At 34.3% G+C, this 24,862-nt stretch overlaps 1 protein-coding gene across 3 annotated transcripts; it reads left to right on the top strand.

The window, feature by feature from the left end:
- Window positions 1-1,769: 1,769 nt before the first annotated feature.
- On the top strand, window positions 1,770-6,531 carry LOC148598844 (uncharacterized). Of its 3 annotated transcripts, none has more exons than XM_088561468.1 (2): window positions 1,770-1,837; window positions 2,643-6,531. In XM_088561468.1, exon 2 carries the CDS (start codon window positions 2,671-2,673, stop codon window positions 3,367-3,369), a length of 699 nt encoding a protein of 232 aa, XP_088417594.1. In that variant the 5' UTR covers window positions 1,770-1,837; window positions 2,643-2,670; the 3' UTR covers window positions 3,370-6,531. The 3 variants fall into 3 exon arrangements, with proteins under 3 accessions (XP_088417594.1, XP_088417595.1, XP_088417593.1); XM_088561469.1 differs by having other exon boundaries at window positions 1,795-1,813; XM_088561467.1 differs by lacking the exon at window positions 1,770-1,837 and adding an exon at window positions 1,853-2,105.
- The last annotated feature ends 18,331 nt before the right edge of the window (window positions 6,532-24,862 follow it).

Here is a 24,862-nt window from a genome sequence, read left to right as displayed (position 1 = left end):
CACACTTAAAAACATATACCAAAAAGGACTGGGCCCCTTGTAACAACGGAAATAAAGATACTAAATATAACCTACAAAAATGTACTAAATAAGGATTACTAGCATTTCACTGACATTCAAACTCCGGACCATTTTGAGCCTACCAGAAGTTATGTCCCCATCGTATGTACAATCAATCCCAATTATTCACATTCGAGATTGAGAATTACGGTACATTATAAGTCATACAATAAGGGCACGACCCATATTATTCCAAAAACTGCTTTTAAATATAATAGTGTTTTATACTCATATCTATGTAAGGACCCTTTGAGAGAATCAATGCTAATGCTATCCTTATGACAACAATATCATAACTATATCCCTTACGAAGGAATATATGTGCTTTGTGTAAAATATTACCGTAAAAGAATGGGTAAGAGATTCCTGCACGTATTAATCCTTTATATAACGATATTCGACATGCTGCGGTACGCGAAGCTCTTTATTTTCTTAATTGTAAAACAACTCACTTCACCTGAACTACTTGTACAAATATACAAAGGGTATACATCAAAAGTGCTACATGAATACCTTGTGATATGTTATGTCTCTAAATTGTATCATTGAGCAATGTCTGATTATGTCATCATTGACATTTATGTACGTTTTGTCTCCTTCGCGATTGAGGCGAATTTAAATTTGTCGTCCTCCATGTCTTTTGTATCGTCCCTAGTAGCCCTCAGCTTCAAAGCCACCTATTACTTAATTACACCTTTAAATACGTATCATTTGGGAATGTACAATGCCAGGCTACAGTAAGCTATGAGCTTCGTCTCTTTATATTAATTTTATGTCAATTAATTGTTGCGTTCATTTATTCCGGTTAATTGGATTTATAAAATATCTATCTGTAAATTTTTTTCGCTTCTAGATAATCCTATTAAATGCAGCGGCTATAACGTATGCCAAAATTGATGTGAAACAATAAAAGAACAATGAAATAATGAAAGTCAAGGAAAGTCATTTGCTTGGGATAAAAGATTCTACAGTTTACCACACACACACACACAGACACAAATTGCATTTACGTATATGTTATATAAGGTCATTGTTATTTTCACATGTAGGTAATTTCCGGATCCAGAGAGTTTTTATTTTAAAATTGTGAAAAATATGCATTTCATTTACTTGTGTTGATAATACTACAATTTACTCAATTTGTACGATTATCTAATGACCAAATCTGCCCTCCCCCTCAGTGTTTTTTAATGTTCTTATCTTGTCGGTTTAAAAAAGCGGGTTGGAAGCAGGTGCGGGGTGACAGCAAATCATCTGCGTCCACCTTTGTTCGTTCTCAGGAGTACCATTGTGACTGGTCATCATGCATGGGAACTCAGATACATGACCGAGTATTTTTTAAACGAAAGAAGAGATGTGCAGTGTACGTGATGGACATCCCGTCAGCTTGGAAATACAATAATAATACTGTAGAAGGTAAAAGCAAAAAGGTGATTAGTGAACCCGTGTTCACGATGCACACGAAAGCTGTAATTAACAGAACAAAAAAGGACGGATGAAACACTTCGTGAATACATGTAATCTGGTCCGAATTCACATCCAGATAGTTTGGAATACTGACAGATATACCCTCGTAAAAATAATAAATATTCAATTTGAACGATAAAGTCTATTGATTATTATATTAAATTGCACGCATAAAATAACTTAAAGGGGCACTTTAGGGAATATCGTTACTCAGTACCTGATGTCACTGAATAGGACAACCACTGATAGTATCGGGTAAGACAGTAGAGGATCGCAACGGTATCGGGTAAGACAGTAGAGGATCGCAACGGTATATAGTAACACCAAGTATATAATATATTATAATATAAGAAGTCTAGTGGGATGTGGGAACTACTATATTTACACCGGTGAGTCCGGGGTAGCCGGTTCGGGAGATAACTTAGAGAAAACTGGAAATCACTGAACCGGGAATTAACTTTACAGAGACGGGTCCGGAATGGGAGGGACTTCTGCTTAAGAAATGTTATTGATAGTATAGAAAAAGAACTGAGACTCATTGGAGCGGGTTCCCATAAGACAGAAAGAAGTTATGAAAGGTACATTGTAGATGAACTATATATTAAAATGAATTATGAGAAGTTTATTTACAAACGTTATGTACAGAATATACAGACGTACAAATTTTAAAAATACACGCTACAGTATACAATAAGCTCGCGTTGAAATATTTATTGAGTAGATACATATGATATGTACATGTATATTGTATACATTTAAATCCGTTCAAAAATGTTAATAGTAACGATTTTAAACTGAAACTTAATATTACTTTTCTTTTATATGAGAAAAAAACATTATTAATTTATAACATGCCTTGTAAATCTTAAGTGGTTCGGATATTTAATTTGTGTACGCATTTCCAGACGGCATGGCAGTGAAACGAATTGAATTTAATCTTACAATTAAAACGAAGATTAATGTTTTGTGAGATTTTTAACCGTGATGTTTATAATCGGATAATCTAACTAAATAGAAACTTGGGATTTCACGAGTGTTGTAACCATCTTAAGACTAGAAATCATACCAGACAACTAATATATATGAGGATACATTTTTATATTTCATATCTAAAGATATAGGTGATACTTTCTGAAGGGAAAGATGACAGCTTGCCCAATAGGATGGTCGACCCAGAAAATGAATTTGCATTTCAAACCCGTAATGCCAACGGATAATGGAATGTTTAATATAATGAACAAATCTGCAAAGCGATACAGCCCAAAGGAACTAAGAGCCGAATTGCACAACGTAGATTTAGCGAGACGAATACTCCATCGACAACGAATGTCTGTCAAAATGTTTTCGGGAAACAGACGTCAGGGTAAGGAAGAAATTTTAGACGTTTCCCATAGACTGTATAAAGATTCACGTGATTGTTTACTTAGAAAAAGTTTGAACCTTCCACCAGTGCCTCAAACGCAATATGCCACAGATGACGTCCGAGACGTTGTCGATAGATTATCTACTTACGACCCGGAAAAGATTCCTGAATCAAAAGGTCAAGTAGTGAAACTGCCGTCTCCAATCGTTTACAAAAAGAAATACACGGAAGAAGAAGTCCGCGATATAGTCAAACGCTTAGCCCAGTACGATCCAAAAAAATGGCCGGCGGAATCAAAAGGAACTGCTCCAAACGTCGTCACTCAAATTCCGCGCCAGACAATGGCCCGCGTTAAAAAATGTTCAGCGGACGAGGTACAAGAAATTGTCGACAGATTGTATACCTTTGACGAAGCTAGACAAGAAAGTCGTGGAAAGACTGCCTTTTCTATGCCTGCCAGAGGTAATACTTGGATATAAATCGCTGTTGCCATCAAACGAACCTAATTGTTACTCTTTTCTGTTAAATATTCATGCTCCGTTTTAAGGTGTATCGTAGGTTTTCTTCCATTTTGGAAAGCAGTTAGTAAACAATATTAACATTGGTTTTGTTTGTGTCTATTGATGAAATTGAACATAAAAGGACATGATTGGTTGCTTCTCTGTACAGGTGCACCCCTTCGATATTGTTCTTTCAGTATTTGCTTCTTAGTGACACCATGATTTCGTTCTAGCCTTCCATCGTACTTTACTTTCCTAAGCAGTCAAAACAGACATAATTTATAATGAGTTTCCACATATTTGACATTATCTATATAACTAATCAATATTATCTATACATGTATTGTTATGTATGATTTATTAGTAACGGGTCAATACTTCCTGTGTTACTGCTCATAAACTCGTATAAAAATTTTATTCTATCGGTTTACAAATTTAATATGTTTCAAAAGTCGTATTAGACACGCTTATCGAATCACGTGATCAGTAATTAGACATTTTCAAACCGAGTCTGTAAAAAGATAGTACGTGTTCACGCAATCTAGTTAGGTAATAGTCTTTGTTTTGTAAAATGTGATACACCCCCAAAAAAGACTATGTTTAATTATTCATCCCTATCTGTCTGCTCTTCGGAGAGAATCCACATTGAATATCCAACAGTTTCTATTGTATTTTGGTGTCATTTGCAGAGCTATCTCCCTTTAATTTTTATCCATCACTTGGCGTCCGTCTTCGTGGTCGTGGACAAAATTTTCAAAAATCTTCTCCTCTGAAACTAGACTGATAGGTTTTAAACTTTGCATGATTGTTTCCTGAGGTGTTTTGCAGAAAATGACCGTTGGGATTTTTGATCCATGAAAAAACATGGCCGCCGTTACTAAAAATAGAAAGTAGGGGTCAGATGGCAGTTTTTTGCAAATAACTCAAAAACCGTTGCCTTTAGCAAATTTCTGTCATGGGATAATAATGTTCAGCATCATGAGACGGACCTATGCCGAAAGTTTCAAAACGATTCGTCAACTGATGTAGGAGTTACGGCCCCTGCAACAGGTTTTTTTTTGCATTTTCGCATGTGCAACTTTGAAAGTCTTCGCACAGAATTCAAGGAAAGTTGGCATATACGTTCTTTAGGATATCCTGCACAAAATTACCATTGGGATTTTTTATTTGTGAAAAAACATAGCTATTGTTACTTAAAATAGAAAATAGGAGTCAGATGGCAGTTTTTTTACAAATAACTCAAAAACCGTTGCCTTTAGCAAATTTCTGGCGTGGATAAAATTGTTAAGCATCATGAGAAGGACCAATGCAAAAATTTTCAAAACCATTCATAGACTGATGTAGGAGTTACGGCCCCTGAAACATTTTTTTTTGTTTTTTGTTTTCACATGTACAACTTTGAAAATCTTCTTCTCTAAAACCATTTAAGATCATTGAATGAAAATAAGCATAATAGTTCTTTAGTGTATTGTGCTCAAAATGATTTGTGATTTTTAATCCGTGAATATATATGGCTGCCTATACTAAAATGGAATTTAGGGGTCGGAAGACAGGTTTTTGAAAATAATTAAAAAATTGTTGCCTTTAGCAAAATTCTTGTTCAGGTCATGAAAATGTTTTTAAAAGCATCTCCTGCATTTGACAATTTAGTTGATTTTAACTTAGCCTGTCTCATTCCTCAAGTTTTTTTCAAATAAGCAAATGGTTAACCAGGTGAGCGATTCAGGCTCTCTTGAACTTCTAGTTTATATACGTCATCATAGTTTGATATCAGGTATTCTTTATATTAAATACTTACATGATTTTGGTCATTTGAGCCTCTAGTTGAATTCCACGGTACATTCAAGATAATTTTTATCTCCTAAGAACAAAGGTTATATGAAAAGCCACATGTTAATTTCTGTTTACCACAACATTATAAACAAAATATCAAAAATTAAAAAAAAAAATGTAGGTTTTTCAACCATGAATCACATTTTGCATGATTCTTGGCTGGAGTACTACTTAAAGATCCAACCTGGTATCCGGTTCCGGTTTTCTGTACTAACAGAAGTGACGCAAGATTCCTTTCTGCTATGATTAGATTGTTGTGCACCGAACCTGAAAAATAACATCCTCCCTCGCAGAGGATATACATTCGCTATTTCATAGCATTTACAAGTCTATAAGCAAACTGAGATACATAGTATACATGTAAGCCATGTTATTGGAGTGGTAAAATAGTTTGGTGAAGATTTAATTTGTAAGAGTTTTAAGTATCATACATTATACAATTGTTACCATGTATTGTATTTCAGTTCATCCTTGATATTTTTGTGTTTTCCCAAATTGCATGACCTGCACGAGTCTTTCTGCTTGACTGACAAATAACATTTTTTCAAAAATTTTGTGCTGCTGTCCCATTGTTTTCAAGAGATCCATCAACCAACATGTAATTTTTTTCTACACTTACTTGTACATGCTTGCGTAAAGTAAATAATTAATGTTAAAAAGAAAGTACAATCGAACTTTACACGAATGCTTATTCATAGATTTTGAACGTATGTTGTTCTGTTTATGTTTCATGATGCATGGATGAAAAATTGAATTTTATTTGTAACAAGTTTTCCGATTGCTTGGTTTTCTTTGAGCAAACTAGGTTAATAAGTACAACCTGGCTTGGTACTCATAATTTCCATTGGTACGCACTCCGCAATTCAAATAATTCCAAACAAAATAATATTTTACCTACAAAACAATGAGGCATGTTTAACCTGTAAGAGGATGAAGTTAATATAAACATGACCTCATTCGTGGGTATACAAAACGCGACTGACCGTAAAAAATTTGAAAAAAAATAATGATTACCTTTATCTTAGAAATGCTATGATACAATCGGAGCTATATTTTTCCGAGGCGGGTTAGGTTCTTGAATATCACGTGGAACAGAGGAGAAAGACGCCTTTTAAGTACCAGTATAAAAATCAGACACGAGGTGAAATAATTTTTCCACAATTGCCGGATTGAAAAAGGGAGGGTTGTGTTCCCGCCAAAGTACTTTAACCCCACGAATATACATTGTAGTTCACCCTTTTTAGTTTGTTCTGTTAGTTATTTTTTTTGCTGTCATATGAAAAAAAGAAATATCAATGATCAAGATTACATTGGAATTCTTGTCTTCATTCTGCAATTTTACGTGGAACTTGAGATTCGGTCCTATATAATAATAATATACTTATTGTGAATGTTGAGTCTTTTCTGAAAAAAAAATGCTGTCTTAGTGCAGCCTAGATTCCTGTGTAATATGTAGTCATATATAACAGTCACCCAGGCTGCTTTTTTCAACATTGTCTCTAATCTATAAACCTGTAGGTTGGCAAACTTTCCAGTTCTTTAGAAATATATGTTTAAATGTCGATTCAAACAAAAGCTGCTTTAATGCCAGCATATTATATATATATATATTATTCGAAATCATTCATATAATACCAGTAAATACTTCCATTGATGTTTGTGTCAAGGCATGTGGTCTAAGGATTTGTAAGAAAACCTTTTTTAATGTATAATGGTACACATGTACCAAGTATGTCATAAGATAGTTATTCGTTTATAGCGTACAAAAGAACCAAACGAAAGACCACAACTATAATTTGCTACACAATAAAGCGATGTCACTGGATATGATCATGAATATTTCGAAATCTCACTTGTATGCTTCTATGCTATCCCTTTTGCAGGAAAATGCTGCCAATTTGATGGCAAAATATGAGAAATGAAACCCTCTTTTTTGAAATGAATTTCTGGAGTTGCCTTTGTTGGTCGTTATCTTGTAGATATGTTCCTGGTTATTTTGCTAATTTGCTCATTTTTCTATCACTATTCAAATCAAATTGGCTGCACATTCTAAATTGAGGGAATCCAGACTCATGACACTCAAAATACACTGTATTCAAGTATTAGCTTGCACAGACTAGAGAGCATGACCATTGAATTAATAAAACAACATCCAGTGTTGTCGAAGACTAAAGATCATCTTTAGATACACGTACAAAAGAATGATGGCAGTTTTAAAAATACAAACATAATCTTGACCTTCAAAACTGTTATTTCATAGAAAAAAAGTATACTTTGTCGCAATCATTGACTACAAGGGTTCATTTAAAGGTAGTCGGAAAATGTTAACTATTTTCCCAAAGACGTACATTAGCATAAGAGTACATTCGCTTCACTATTACTCAAATCATTTATTAATAATGTGTGTGGACTATTTGTTCTGAATAAACATGAATTTGAATTGTACAATAAAGCTTTACATTGGTAGTACAACAGCGTCATATCGTCAATGAAGAAAAAACATTCAAGCGAAGAAGTACAGATTTTAGTAGCAGTAACAACAGCAAAAGCTGCACCAAAAACTTCATTATGGATTGACCAAAAACCTGGATAAACCAAGAACTTGGGTACCAAAAATCTTGGTAAACCAAAAACTAGGGTAAACAAAAAATTCATCATGGATTAACCAAAAGCCTGGGTAAACCAAAAACTTGGGTAAACCAAAAACTTCATCATGGATTAACCTAAAACCTGAGTAAACCAAAAACTTCATCATGGATTAACCAAAAACATGGGTAAACCAAAAACTGCATGGATTAACCAAAAAACCTGGGCAAACCAAGAACTTGGGTAAACCAAAAACCTGGATGAACCAAAAACCTCGGTAAACCAAAAACTTGGGTAAAGCAAAAACTTGGGTAAACCAAGAACTTGGGTAAAGCAAAATCCTTGATGAACAAAAACCTGGGTGAATCAAAATTCTGGGTAAACCAAAAATCTTGATAAACCATTAACTTGGATGGGTAACCTGGGTAATCATGGATGAACCCAAAACCTGGATGAACCAAAAATCTGGGTAAACCAAAAACTTGGATGAACCAAAAACTTGGGTGAACAAAAAACGTGGATGAAGAAACACCTGGGTGAATCAAAAACCTGATCATGGATGAATCAAAAACTTGGTTGAACCAAAACGTTGATGAGTCAAAAACCCGATCATAGATAAACCCAAAACATGTTTGAACCATAAACCCGATCTTTGATGGACTTAAAACTATCGCTTTTATCAAGGACGGGCAATTAAGGATCAAGGGACTTATGCACAGCGCCAAAACTTTTATTACTGAAAGAGCAATAGAAAATGCCATACTTAACGTTTACTAATCTAGCCCATTTTTCAACATATCGGTACTCGCTCCCCGAAGGAAAAAAAAAGAATGGCTCCCGCTATTTGTTGCTTAATACAATGAACTAAAATATATTGGGATATTACAAATTACTTGTCAATGATAATAGAAACCACGTGTGACCTTATACTTGCTACTACAAGACAAATGAAGCCTTAAAAGAGACCTTCTTATAGATAGCTATAATAATGAATGAAATTTAAGATTATGAATTTTAACAAGATTCAAACCCCATGAAAATTGTGCTCGCGGCTGAAGTAAATGTAACTGTTACTGAGATTAAATACATTCGCCTCATCAACCACTGCTGTAGTAACTCTATGGAGAATATCCTCTCGCCTTTAGTCCATCTGCTTTAAAGATAGGACCAATTTGAGGACCAAAGAAAGTCAGTAGTATTGCAGAGTTGCAAGGAAATCAAATAATTAACAAGTGATGCTGTGTTTGCGTGCAAAACACAAAAGTCGCCAAAACCTGCAAATAGTCAAATGCTGCGAAACTATGAAACCACCATTAAATTTAAAAAATAATGTTTACCCAATATATTAATTTTCATCAAAGTCGATCAATGCTGCAATTTTGCCGATTTTGGCTGCCATTTTGAAAAAAAAAATGGCGGCTTTGTAAAAACAAATGTTCACACCTGTGATGGCAGCAAGAAATGCTACTTGAGTTATTTTCATACTACTAAATACTTCCACTAATTTTATAGATTTTGTTTTTATTTCGTTGTTTTTGTAGTCTTTTTGAAATCGACAGCCATTTTGATATCTCGAACATTGCATGCACACCCCTAAACATGCCTGATTTTTGAGTCAAGTTTAGAATGAATCGAATAAAGTCGTAAAACTTCGTTCAATTATCACATTTAATTAACTTGAAAGATAGTCTGACAATGTAAATGATAGCAAGAAAACAACTGCTATTCACTTTCAATCATCGTACACTAAATATATACTGTCAATACAGAAGAATCTGAACCTGATAACAGTGTATTGTTGTAGCAACAACCATCATTTTATTTCGCTGGATTATTCTTGCAGTCAGGAATTGTCGTTTTCTTTATTTTCCGACGACTAATAAACAATAAAGAGTAATAAAATGATTGATGCCTTAAGTGTCTTCAAGTCAACAGATTTGGGATTCATAGCATTGCAACTTCACAACATTTACAAAATGTGTCTTTTCAAATATTCGACATTATAATTTCTTTTTCCTTTACACTTTCTAGTGCATAATCCAATTAAGTGATTCTTGATTGGTTGTGTAAAATAGCTCTTTTTAATATTTACGGAATGCAAGCCATTTTTGCAAGTATTTCAAGCGGACGTAACCCACTAACACACGACATCCTTGTTTGTGTCTCATTGTGGAAAGGAAGAACAGCGAACATTTTTCTTTGACACTTAAACTATTTTCACTTTTGTAAGTATTAAAATGGTTTGAAATAGGTTACTTTGAATTATCCAAGTACTTACCGCATTACGGGTAAAACCGATTCAATCATTTTCGTATACATCTGTGCGCCATATTGAAAACTGCTTTGGCCTTTCATATCATTTACAAACCTGGTATAAAAGGCTGGCATAAATGGTCGAACTTATATTTGTTTTGTAAATGAATGTTGTCTATCGAACCTGGATGGACTGCACCCTCTCTCTGAATATGTTGAGGGTGATGCAAGATAATTTTTAGGCCAGATATGTTACCAAACCAATTTAAATCTCTCATAGATTCCCCCAGTGACTCTTCTGATCTATCAAAAAGAAGTGTTGTGTCTTTATTGAGATGAAGCGAACAGCAGTATGGTGTCTATAACAATTACTTCAGTTAATTTTCAACGTTTGGGCGACTTGTCAAAAAAGAGAGATGTTCTAGAATTTCTTAAGCTGGATAATTCTAACATATAGTGTTTGCAAGATACACACTTGGTGCCCACACAATAAGATAAAATTCGTTATGGGAGTATGAATGTTAATTTTCTTTCTTTTCCCCAAACTCAAGAGGGGTTGCAATTTTCATGAATAATGAATTTGAATTTAAAGTTTTGAAGGAAAAGAGAGATATTAATGGTATTTTTGTAGCATAAGATATGGTTACTGACAAAATTGGCCTAACCGTAGTTACTCTGTACGGTCCTAATACAGATTGTCCTTGTTTTTATGATTAAGTCATTGATGGCTTTGAAAATAAATACTACATACTGTGTGAAGATTTTAATCTGGTTTTGTCCCCTGATTTTGATTGTTATAATTACATACTTGTTTATAATCCTAATGCTAGAGAAAAAGTGTTGCAATTAGCTTAAGGAGGTAGGGTAAGGGACACAACTCTTACAAATCATTGGAATGTTTGTATTCAGCATTTAACATGTAAGCATCAAAGTAACTTAGATTGATTTCATTCTGTGTCAAATAAAAGCTTGATAGCCTTTGGTGAAATTGAAGATGATACAAACATATCACTGACTTCATGAGGTATGTCCCTTACCCTAGGTCTACCTTCTTAAGAGCGCTGTTTGGTTTTGAACTTGAAAAACCCCATTCATTAGGGACAAAAGGGGTATGGAAATTTAGTAACTTATTATTATATGATGACAATTATATAAATAATTGATTAAGATAAGATAATTAATGTTAAAAAAAAAACAGTATGCTGCTTTAGTGTATAATTTTGAAAGATTTGTAGGGATAGATCACCAGAGCTTATGCTTTACTGTTGATGATCAGTTTTTTATTGAAACTCTTTGAATGGAAATACGAGGAAAACAATTTTGTCTAAAAATAGATAGGGTTGATAGAGCAAAAAAAATTTAATTGAAGAAATTAAAGTTTTAGAGGAGACTTTAAACAAGGATTCCTGGGACAAAATTGGTGAATTAAGGGAAGAATTAGAAAATTTGCGAAAAAAGAAACTACAGAGCAAGGTGATTAGATCCAGAGTACAATTGGTAGAAGAGGGCGAAAAACCAAAAAAACAAAAAAAAAACAAACTATATTTGTCTTGAAGAAGGAATTTCACAAGTAAAATTATTCCAAGTCGAATTAGATAATGAATCTGTAATACTAGAACATTCGCAGATACTAAATCAGGTTAAAATATTTTATGAAAACTTGTATGAAAAACATGAATTGGAAACTGAAGATTGTGTATTACCTGATGAAAAATTTCAATGCTCCTCCTAAGTTATTAGAATTTGAGCAACTGTGTTTATAAGACATGATTACATTAAATGAAACTGGTGAAGTACTTAAAAATATGAAAAACAATAAAACACAAGGAAATTTTTTTTTCAAGTGAGTTTTTAATTTTTTTTTTGGTTTACTTAAAGCATTTTGTAGTACGATCTATTAACTATGGATATGAAAAGGGTTACACAGAAGCAGGGGGGTATTATTTGTCTGCCTAAAGGTAATAGACCTAGACATTTTCTTAAAAACTGGGGGCCCATCTCTTTGCTCAACACAGTTTATAAGACTGGTTCTGGTGTCATAGCAAAAAGTTAAAAAACTGTGTTGGCACAGTTGATTGGTAGTGAACAAACTGGTTTTATCAAGGGACGAAATATGGGTGAAATTTTGTTTGCTTGTTGGGGTTTAACGTCCGAGCAGCAATATTTCATATATTCAGACGATGAACATGAAATGGATAAATTGAACCTTAATGAAAAAAGGACGGGACACAAGGACAACAGGGCCGAAAAATTTTGATTGCCACCAAAAAAAGGGGGTATGGGCAAGCTCGGGCAATTTCGCCTCCTGTGGCGGAGCCCTATGGTTCCTACTCCGGGAGAATACCACAGTAGGGTTCTTCAACGTGCGAGGAACGTGGCATCTTTCCCAACACGGTGCACCACTATGGTTTGTAGTCAGGTTTTCCGTCTTATAGCCTGACAACCCCAGCATGTAACACGCCAGGGGTACCCCATTTCACCACCTGGGGCACACATCCCAGTTGCTCTGTGGGCAGAGCGCCCTAGCCCCCGGCTAGGGTTCTGAGCACTATTTAGTCGCCTTTTACGACAAGCTTAGCGCTGCTGCAGGCCTATTCTTTTAACACCCGGACCTGCACAGGGTGGTGAAAATTTGAGATTGGTGTATGACATTCTACAGTATACAGAAATTAATGAAATTCAAGGTGTTTTACTGTTAATAGATTTTGGAAAGGCCTTTGATTCCATTTCTTGAGAATTTCTATCCACTGTTTTTAAGTTTTTCAACTTTAGTAATTCCATTCAAAAATGGATTATAGTTTTATATAAAAATACTGATTTTGCTGTTATTCAAGGTGGAAATATCAGAGGGTGTAGGCAGGGAGATCCTTTGCCACCTTACCTTTTTATTTTGTGTGCTGAAATTCTAGCTATAAAGATTAGAGAAAATGATAAAATACAAGGAATCAAAGTCATTCAAGTAGAACATAAACTTTCATCAAACGGTCGGCATTCCAATGGGAACAAATTGTGCTCCTTTACTTGCTGACCTATTCCTTCACTCTTATGACGCTGACTTTATAGCTGATCTGATCAGAAAGAAAGAATATCGTTTGGCTAGATCCTTCAATCTCAGTTTCCGCTATAAAGATGACGTATTATCTTTAAACAATCCTAATTTCGGGGATTTGATACATCGCATCTACCCAAAAGAACTCGAGATGAAGGATACTACAGACACTGTGAAGTCAGCCTCATATCTTGACCTACACTTAGAAATCGATGGTAAAGGAAAACTATTGACCAAAATTTACGACAAACGTGATGACTTTTCATTCAGAATTGTTAACTTTCCTTTCATCTGTGGCAACATTCCTTCGGCTCCTGCGTATGGAGTGTTCATATCACAACTCATACGTTATGCCAGAGCTTGCCGAAACTACGCAGACTTTTTGTATCGCGCTAGAACTCTAACAAATAGGCTTCTGGAACAGGGTTATGTTGCTATAAGACTGAAGTCATCACTACAGAAGTTTTATGGTCGTCATCATGAACTCGTGGATCGTTATGGTGTATCCATCAGCACCATGAAAACTGATGTATTCAACGGGTCATAGTTTTCCTTTCCTCATTTGTCTACCCCGGACTTGACTTTTTATGAGCAACTCGGCGGGTGTTTCTAGAAAAGCAGAGGACGCTTACCCTACCGGTGCACCTGGTCCATGCTTCCAGTTTTTAGTGGAGTCCATGTCTGGTATGTCCCTGGATTACATACATTCTTTTGATTACCGCTATAACCTTGGTTCCCTTGATTACTCTTTCACAATTTGCTGATGACACACTGCAGCAAGCGTCTTGAATAAGCGGGTTGAGATCTTGTCTGGTCCACGTTTTTTGTAGATTTTGAAACCAGAAAGAAGCTTATATACACCATTCGCAGTGATATTGACAATGACTATCGAAGGAAAAGATCGCTTTTTATTATCTCCTGGTTGTTAAGGATGTTTGCCTTTGTTTTTTTGTCAGGGAGTTTTACTCGTCTGTGTTCCTAAATGATGATACTCCTAGGTTTTCACATTTCTTGCTCTTAATAAACCTACTCTGACAAAAATAAAACAAAAAATAAAGACAAAACAAAACAAAACAAAAACAAAAACAAAAACAAAAAACAAAACAAAACAAAACAAAACAAAAAAAACAATAAAACATACAAACAAAGGCATAAAAATTACCATGATCTGCGGCATAAACGTACTATTACTTCTAAAATATTTTGCTTGTTTTTGTTTTTGAATACTAGTTATTGGCATGACTGTTTCAGTAAGGTACCAATGGCCCTTGATTCAGGTTTATGCGTGACTCAGCAATGGCATTTCCTCAGGTCAGTTAAAATAGCATTCAGTATTTATAAATGGCAATTGACACATTTCACACATGGTGAAAATGAAAGGCATGCATTTGTTGTTTCTAATGCATGCATGCCTTTCTCTTTCCCCATTAGTTGAATGTGTCAATTACCATTTAAAAATGGAAAATACTTTTGAAATAGCAATGTTTACAAGGTTTGGATCATTTTTATACCAAAAGGAGGGGTGTGTGTTTTGTGGGACTGGGATTATTTAGAAAAAAAACTAGTATTCAAAAAATTCCCTGAACTTAAAAATGAAGATTTTCGGCGGCTTTTGAACAAAAGTCAACATAAAATCACAGGAATCCTCTCCCCTCGAGAAAAAAGGTTTTTTCCCTATGCATTTGGTTCGAATATTGCTGATGTGTACACAACATACATAAATTTACAATATTTATAATCGATTGCTATATTTGTATTTCTTATCACCCAATTATTTAATATATGGATATATGTAATTGTTCTCTTTTTTTCAGATGTAATCATGTTCATTACATATATTCACAATACTTGGGCAAACAATCTTTCAGAAATGTGATATTATTGAAATTATGCCCTTTTACCAGCACTGACAAGGCTTTCAGAATGAAAAGAATAGAGGTAAAATTGGCTAATCTTAACTTCACTCCTTTACTTCAAGTGCTGCAAAATAATGTAAATTCTAAAAAAAGACTTACATATTGTTGCATTTGTCCTGAATTTCATACTGTAAACATGATAATTATTACATGTTGATAGTTATAATTCAACGAGAAACGACACTCCTTTTACTACATAGTTATGTTGAATTTAAACAAATACCTGTTTTACTTTAACTTTGATATTATTGATAAACATGAAATTTCGGTTTGTTTGTTTAACTAATTCATTTAATTTGGCATTGTTTATTCAACATTCAAGAAATTCCAACAAAATTCTCAAACTTTTCATTCCTTATTTTTATAATGTTGGCATAGATTGAAAATGAATCCTTTTATTAATTATTATCGTTTTAACGACTTTGATAATTTCTGTTAAATTCACACTGATACCAAATTTGAATAAACTCTAAAGTCTGTTAATCGATATAAGGAATATTTGATTGGTAGGTGTGTGTTATTATATAAAATGTATTAAAACGTTAATAAATATGATTTATTATACTTTCAATATCATGAAAGATTATCAAACGGTCAAATTTCGTAGGATACCTATTCTATATATTTATAAACAATACTGTTGTTCAGTTTCATACTTTGTAGTTATTGCTAACGACCAAATAGCCGATTTATAAAAGTAGACAAAATTGTACTCCTATTTAAAGAATAATTTTTTTTGTATGTTATAACGAGATTGGGAAATCAAATTTATTCATTATTATCTTTTATTTTAAAATTAGTATCATTGCAACAATTTTGATGGTTTGTGTTTAATCATTTATTTTTGTTCTTGTTTTTTTTCTTTTGTTCACTAGCAGTTTTTAGCAGTTTTCAGTCAATATCTTGAAAACTATGATAGATAAAATGAAACTTTCAATTAATGAAATTTTCCTTATCATCTTTGATGTAAAAATTAGCGGACAATGTGAGAGTTATTTCCCTTGAAATGCAACAAAATTCAGCAGGTGAGCGATTTAGGCTCATGGGAGCCTCTTGTTTTTTTCTTTTATTCACTACATGTTTATCTCAATGTCTAATATTTGGACTGTTAAAGGTACATTTGTATCTCAGAATCATGTAATGAAAGTAATTAATGTTATGTTGGAGAGAAGACGTTTCAAGTCTTAAAACATGCTTAAACTAAATGAACATATATTCTTTGTAGTTGTAAGTTATATCTAGTACACGGTTCACGACTCGGAAAAATTGTAACTGCCTCTTTCACGATCATTGTAAGAATTATTCAGTAGCGTTCATGTATTTTATCTATCGATCAAAGTCTTCAAGATATATGCTGATTACTGTAAACATCCTTTTTTTCACATTTTCAGGACAAAAACTTTTACAACTTTGATCCATTGCAGACTTTTGTAGCCTTATAGTAAGGATCATTTCGGCATTCGAAAGAATTTGGCTTAAACTAATGATTTTGGAAATGTACGAGAGAAACTTATAACTGACCTCTGTTCAATTTGTAGTAACATTGGCCATGTTTTTCAACGGATAAAAAATCGCCGCATCGTATTTATGCAGAACACCCTAAGTCTGATTTTAATTGATCGGATAGAAGATATATTCAGAATAGGGATAAAACGTCGAAAAAGGGCAATAACTCCAACATTGCTTAACATGTTAAAACGAAAATTTAACCAGTGATAGGTCTTATCACGCTGAACACATGAATTAAAATGTGGCTAAACATAAAAAAAATATGTTAACGACGGCGGACGACGACGACGGATACCAAGTGATGGCAATAGCTCACACGGCTATCGGCCAGGTGAGCTGAATAGAAGTTTCATAATGTACCTCATTGATTGGTACGTTGAATGGTCATTACTTTAAACAATGAAATGACAGAGCCGTGGCCGTTGTTATTTGATTATTTTGAAATAAATGACCAAGAAACAAGAAAAAAATTGTAAGGTGTAAAGATTATTGATAAATAAATGTTAAAGTCTGTAAACAGGGTATAGATAACAATAGGGTGACATTTTACAATGCTTCATAAAGCAGGTAATCTGGAGTTCGTAGTATGTTTTCAGAGATAACCTCCACAGGATATGACAGTTTGGATGAAATGTTTTTCTAAAATTTTCTCAGATCTAAACCCAATACTGTCTTGTTTGTTTAATCAAAGTGTTCAAATGTATAGAATTCCTTTTAAAACCAAAACAAATGCACGGAAACAAATTGTGCGTGTTTTTAAAGAAATAATCCATATAATTGAAGGGATGACATTCTTTTTCCGTTGCAGATGCGAATGATGCTTTAAAAAGTTGCAGAAATGTCGATGTATTGCGAAAAATGACTGAAATTGTGTAATAATTACAGGACTGTATGGGGGGTTTGCTGCCATTTAAAGTGTAAGTTTGCGATTTTTACAAGTTGGGTTCAATCGATTCTTTGATACACCGATAACAATCGTGCAAATTTATTTTTTTATACAACAAAGCGTAGTAGAGATATTGACAATTCGAATTCTTATTGAGTCCTGACAAACCTTCAAGCACAAACCGGAAGTACTGATATCAAAAGATTGAAAAATAAATTTTAGAATCTAGGACAAATACGATGGTCAAATAGGAAAGCGCGTATATATTCACAAAGCTCCTTTTCTTTACGGTTTAAACGGGCACAATTATCACTTAATCTATTAAGTTAGAGTGTAGTTTCATATTGAAAATTTATGCTATTAAACTAATTTTTATGACCAAAGCATTTGTTAGTATAACCACGAGTCCAGTTTTTTTCGTCGTGTAAACAATTTACCTGTTGAAACATGCGCCGCGAAACAGTTGATTAAACTGTATATTTAGGCTTCTCAGTCCATGCCGTCTACCGTTTCCCGGCTCGATGCAATACGCCACTTGCAGATACCTTAATTCTTAATCTTACAATCAACCACATCAAGCTCTGAATTACGTTTTTTTTATCAGTTCGTTTTTTGTTAACTAGTTATCTGGTATACCATGCATGGTACCATAGACCTGTAATTACAAGCCTGTGTTGTTAGATATAAAATATTGGATCTTGTTCGACATGTTTTAAACTTTACATTGTTGAATTGTTTTGCTATAATGTAATGTTTATGTCATATGTATATCAAATAGAACGTAGATTTTGTTTTAAATCGACAATGAATGGCAACCACATTTTGCACAAAATATACTTAAATTCTCTTTAACCGTCTTACTAGGATGCATTTGTGATATAAAATGGATGAATTTTAAAAAAAAATGTCATGAACCACCCACTGCCTGGTTACAATGCTATATTAAAGCTACTAACTTGATAATAAATAATCGTGATAGCATTAAAATCTTTATTTTGTCTTACAAGAACAATGATTTCCGACTATAACTTTCGTATATGTATCCTTTCAAACGCTATAAAATACGCATAATGCCGCTGCTTGCCTAGTTTAACAAATATGTTAACAAAGCAGTTTTGAGTAGCCAATTTACTGCACAGTGATATGACTTTGCAATCATTGAACCAAAAGTTACGAAAACGTCAAAATTTATTTCTGCTTGCCTTTACAAATATGTTGTGACTATAGAAATTCCAAAATCAAACGTGTCTTTAGTTCAACACATAATTTATATTCGGAAAAAATCGAAAGTTCTTGAAACCCTCAATTCAAAATTACTACAAGAATACAATAGCATTAAAACCTATAATTTTTCAATTCTTTATATTTCTATTCCCAATATTCAGTTAAAATCCCGACGCAAAAAAGTTATATATAGTTGTTACTAAAAAAAAGACGGTACACCTAGATACAGATACGTAGTGCTTGGTAGAGATTCTCTATACTTTGTAGAAACGATTCAAAATTGTCTTCCAAATGCACCGAAAGAGATGCTGGGATTTTTTATCGACAACATATTTGTCCAGTATGGCGAATGCATTTTTCAACAAACGTTAGGCATTTCAATGGGAACAATTTGTTTCTCTATACTCGCTAACCTATTCCTTCATTCTTGTAGCTAACTTTTTAGATGTCAAATCCAAAGGAAGGAATATTGTTTTCGCCCGATCACTTTATTTCAGTTTCCAATATAAAAATGATCTGATCCAAAGGAAGGAACATCGTTTTAGCCCGTTCATTTGATTTCAGAAAGTCAGCGTCATATCTTGACATACACTTAGAGATCAGTGGTAAGGGATAGCTATTGACCAAACTATACGACAAACGCGATGACTTTTCATTGCTCATAAAGAGCTACAAACAATATGTGACAAGTTAATGTAGTCATACGTCACTCATATAAAATTTTAATTAAATGTAGGATTCACATTTAATTTTTATTTTCATGTTATTATATTCGTCACTTTCAAACTTTTATTTTATAACAAAAGATCATTCCCTTTTGTCAGCCCTGAAAATATTAGAAGAGCACGAAATAACGATCGTCGCAATTAGAGGTTATGGTAGGTTTGTGATATTTGTAGTGTGGTAATCAGACGAATTGCCTTTTAAAGACACGTTACTCCTCAATATATGTATAAAATGCAGGAATGAACATGTCCTCATTGAAAACTCTATAAATACTCAGATTATGGAAAAAGCGAACATACACTTTTTTGTGTTATTTTTATTAGCTTAAGTGGCCGTTTCCGGGTAATAAGTATAAAAACTTGTGGTTTGTAAATAACATTAGTTGCAGTGGCGTAGCTGCGTGCTGTGCTATGGATTTAGGATTTTTTTTTTCAATTTAATTTTAATTTTAGCTTGACTTTTTATCAAAAACATATCAAAATGTAAACAATTGTTTCCTTATTGGAGAAAGTCACAATTTGTAATTAAATTAATTAGATAGGCCCTAATGGATCAGTTTGGGGGAAATACCAGTAATTCATCTTAAGATTTTCATTCATTCTTACTACAGTCAATCACAAGAAATACTCATTTTGATTCTCATTTTGATTCTACGTAAAGGTAAAGTTTGTAAATGAAAGAAAAGTCAGTCTAACAATGATCCGACGACTTTCATCAGATATTTGCAAAAGTGCTTACTGGGTCAGTCAACATTTCAGTAATTCACTCAATTTATGAAAGCAACATTTTTCGTTGTTTTGCATTATCAAATGTGTCAATAACTTCTTTCACGTCGATGTCAAAATCGGAGTGGATATGAAGCAATGAAAGAGAAGAGAGTCTTTCTTGTCCCATTGTTGGCCTCAAATAAGTCTTGACCCGCTTCAGCACACTAGAAGATCTTTCAGCTGTGGCCGTAGTAGGAGGCATGGTCAGGAGATTTTCAAGATCGCGTGCACATTGGAATATAGATCTTTGTTTGACATTTCTAATGTCTGACAGAACTGACTTGGTTTCTCCGAGGGAAATATTTCCCATCGAGCAACCCATCTCTGGATTTTGCGACCATAATGGTTTTCAGATTGAAGGTTGATTTCAAAGGCACTATATATGCGCATTTGGTCATAATTACTTGAATCCTTCAGATTTTTGGGGATCAGTTTCTGGGCAAGAAATCTGTCTTCAGAGTTAACCAATCGATCTCTCAATTCACTTAGTAGATGGCCTAAGAATGCGTAATCGTATCCCGCCAGTAGTCGCGAATGTCAGAGATTGCTGGATTTGCTCGATTCCACTGACGCCCCGTTGTGCGAGGCTTTGACGGTGGTATATCGAACTGTTCAGCTAGATTAACAGCTTCATCGTACAGGGTATTTTACACAGTTGGATCATTCCTTTCATTTTCGAAAACTCTAATCACAGTTTGGCAGTTGTTCACGGCCTCCACAAGATCGCATGTTACACTTTGAAGTGTTGCTGTGAGGAAAAAAACATCTTGCAACATATGCTCAACAATTACTAGATAAAGTCAAACCTGAGGATTGCCGAAAGCTGGACACAAAATTTGCCATCACCTTTACTCTGAAGATACTCTAGGGAGTAGTTTATGGTAAAGGCAGACTAGAATGTAGATAAAGCTTCAGTCCGACTGAGCCATCATGTATCATACAGGGTTTGAAGCTTTGTTTTACCATCAAGTTTATCTTTTACATTTCGGTTTCAGTTTCTTGGTCGAAAAATAAAAGGAAAACGCAGTTTCCTGTATAGTAGCCATCATCGTCCTGACTGATGCGTCCTGGGATGCATGAACAATAGCTAGATTAGAACATGGACTTTGCAATGGACGTTGTTGGCTGTATGGACAATTTCTTTGATTCTTGCCTGAACACCCCTGTGCACACCTGACATGTTGGCCGCCCCTTCATAACCCTGTGCTCTCGTGTTCTGTACCTCGATACCATACTTTTAGCGTGGCAAATCTGTCAAATACAGAAACCTGCTCGTGGGTAGACACGTCGGTGGCCTCATCGCCTATTAGAGCCAAGTACCCGGCCTGATTACACGATTCGACAATTTTCGTTCTTACCATATCCCACCAAATATTGATGATCTCGTTTTGAATGTCTGGAGAGGTGTATTTCACCTTAGCTAGTGGGAGTTTTAAATTGTGCTTTAAAATCTCGTCACGATTTGCTGTGTCCTGCAATATTTCCATAAAACTACTTTTGTCTGGTGTGTGCCCCCTTATTGGTATGTTTTGGCGTCCACATAATATGAGAACTACAATTATCTCTCGACGAAATGTCGTCTTTTCGTTTTGATGAACGTAAAGATGTGACCGGTTCCTTCTTTGAGTCTCTCGCGTCTACAAAGTGCTGGGCAGATCGTTCATTATGAGAATATGAGTCAAGACGCTCGTGTCTTTTGATATAGCTATGAATGTTCGACCAATCTGAGACAGGCAAAGTAACTAACGATGTATCGCGAGCACCTTCATTCCCAAACAACACACCGCAATAGCAATACAAGGCATCTTGAGAGTCGGAATACCTTAACCAGGGATGCTTCTTTAACCACAAGGGAGACAGTTTTCTCTTAATACCACCAATATCTCTGAAAGTAAATATAATTTATATGGTCGATGATGGACAACTTAGAGTTGATTCCTATTTTTAATATGTTTCAGATATGAAATTTGATTTTCCCCAACTCAGCGTATTTTTGTTTAAGTTTTACTTCTCCTCGATTGCGACTATTTTTAACTGATTGGACTATACTTTTGATAAACGTAGCTGATGAGACTTCAGTCTCGTGTGACTTAATTTTGATAACTTCCGGCATATCCTTGATGGCTCTATTTTATTTGGTCTTGCCTAGAATTTGTCTTTGCCCTATGGGTTGTGAATCTGGATTATTCCTTAGTATTTTTTTACTATAGTTATGATAAAAATTACCGACTTTGAATCCATATTTTATGACAATCTGGTAATGGCCGGTCATTTATTTTAGATCATTGATAGAAAACGGTACACACCTAGAAGGAAAACGGAAATTGTCTACACTTTTCCCACTTGTCTTTATGATAAGCATTTTGATATTGTTGTCCCCGGTCATATCTTCTCTCGATATATCACCAATATCAGGGTGAGAGGGGCCATTTCTTTTCAGGCTTTTGATAGAGGACTGGCTTGATGAACAACTATCACTCTGACTTGATGGGCTTGGCCTTAATTTGTCTGAAATTTCAGTGGATGCCACTTCTGGCTCCGTAGCCAGATCATCTGAATGGACATTGACACTACTTATATTATCTAGAATAGCTATTAGGTTACGGAAAAAAGAAATATATCTTTTGACAAGACTCTGCTGCTTTCTTCATTTTTAAATTTTTGCGGAAGTATATCTTTGTAACGTTTAAAATCAAAACAAGAGAATTACAGAAAATCCTGAAATATTTCAAACGCTAGCATCTCGTTTCAAATGACCATAGATTCAATATACAAAAGACCCGCCATATGAACATTCATACTTCAGTTTTTTCCTTGGCTATAAAAAAAATAAGACCACCACCTCCACTCATAGGAAAAATTTGTGCACGCAGGTGCGTCGCTACGTCAATGGTAGCTACGCCTCTGAGTTGTCAAATGATTAGGGAAAATTTATCCAAAATACAAGCGTTGTTAATAAAAGCAAAACATGATAACAGATAGATTTTTCTATCTCATTACCTGTCATGATTTGTATCAGATGTAGTGCAGCAGATGTCTTCGGAGTGCCACGTAGATGTAAACGGAGTGCGACAGATGTCATGCAAGAAGTTACTACTGCTCATCCTCAGTACCCGAGTACAGTCCATTATTTTCGGAGTGTGGTTTGTTCTGTTCGTCTATGAATGTATTGATTTTTGTCTTTATAATTGAGGGTTATTGTCAGTGTATATGTGCTCGAAATCGTCTTTCCCACGGATTTACCCTCTTTGATTTCCAATATTTTCATATGGTTCATCGACTTTTCCGACTTACATTTCTTTAAGATCTTCTGGCAAAGATCGTGACATTCAATAAGAATCCCTTGAAGACTAATGTAATCCGATAAGCCATTTGTTAAACTATCTAACGTGTTCAATGTCTAATTTTATCTGATGTAACTAACACACAATAACAAATATGAATGTAAATAATGTACACGTTATATTATTCAAGAGGAACTGCTACTAGAGACAACATAACGGATCATAAAGGATATATGGCAGGATTGTTTTCTTCGTTTTTTTTAAATAAAAAAAAAGAAGCAAATTACTGTTATGTTATAATACTATTTTACATAGAAAAAGAAACAGATATGTTGAAACGCAACAATGCAACATCGCATAACCACTACACAAATATTAAATACATATAGAAATCAACCAATTGTCTTCAATAGGTATTAACACACCTTTAAGTTATCTCAGAAAAGCCCCGACAACAAAAGTGATACAATCCACGGTAACAGAACGATGAAACTTCTTGGAAATAAACTTAAATGTCAAATAACGAAAAGGAAACACATTAACCTCTCCTGAATGCGGACAGGCACAAGTCTGCTCTAGGGTTTTATAAGACCTTAAACATCCGTCTTTAATGTAAAGTAAAAAAAAAGAGCTAAAACAAAGAATAAACACATCATAAAACTCACACAGTAATATATCCAATTCTCCTCCATAAAATACCTCAATATACAACACAATTTTAAAAAACAGAACTAGATATCCAATTGAAGAACGCCCGCAGTTCCTGATAGCTAGCTTAGAACATATATAAGAATGACAATACCATTAAAATACAAGTATTAGAAATTGTTTTGTTTATTAGTAAATGCAGATGAATTGAGAAGATCAACACTCTATCCCAATACATCCTCACGATTTTAATCAAGGCATAATCTCATATAAATCGTGAAATAGTGTCTACAATGTAAGGATTGTTATATTACTATAAAGTATTTATTGTAGGTTATTCTGAAAGACGTCAACTCCATCACTCAATTATAGTATGTGCGTATTGAGTTTTCATATCATATCTCATGCATTATGCCATAGCTCGCCGAGAGTACAACATGTTTACCGATTTATTTGAAATATTTTTAAACATGATTATGAATATGCGTAATCATACGAAGTACATGTAGGTTGAGTACTATACTTTTTAGTACGTTACCGTATTGTGGCAGTTTATCTTACGCACTGCGAGAGTTTAATTGCCGTTAAATTATATGTATAATTAATTTTTATTGTACAACGCAAATCGCAGTAATGTACTGTTGTATTAATGCATGTAATAATATTCTATGTACTACAATTGTTAACAAAATGCACTTGGTCTAACATTATGAACTCGTGGATCGCTATGGTGTATCCATCTCCACCATGAAAACTGATTTATTCAACGTGTCATAGTTTTCCTTTCCTCG

Source organism: Perna viridis, chromosome 14, assembly GCF_037379345.1.
Source record: "Perna viridis isolate PV_CMFRI_1.1 ecotype Kerala chromosome 14, ASM3737934v1, whole genome shotgun sequence".
NCBI classification, from domain to species: domain Eukaryota; kingdom Metazoa; phylum Mollusca; class Bivalvia; order Mytilida; family Mytilidae; genus Perna; species Perna viridis.
This window is presented reverse-complemented; position numbering and strand designations above follow the sequence as displayed.

Coding starts and splice junctions, on each gene's coding strand:
- LOC148598844 (XM_088561468.1), top strand. CDS start 2,671: ATGACAGCTTGCCCAATAGGATGGTCGACCCAGAAAATGAATTTGCAT.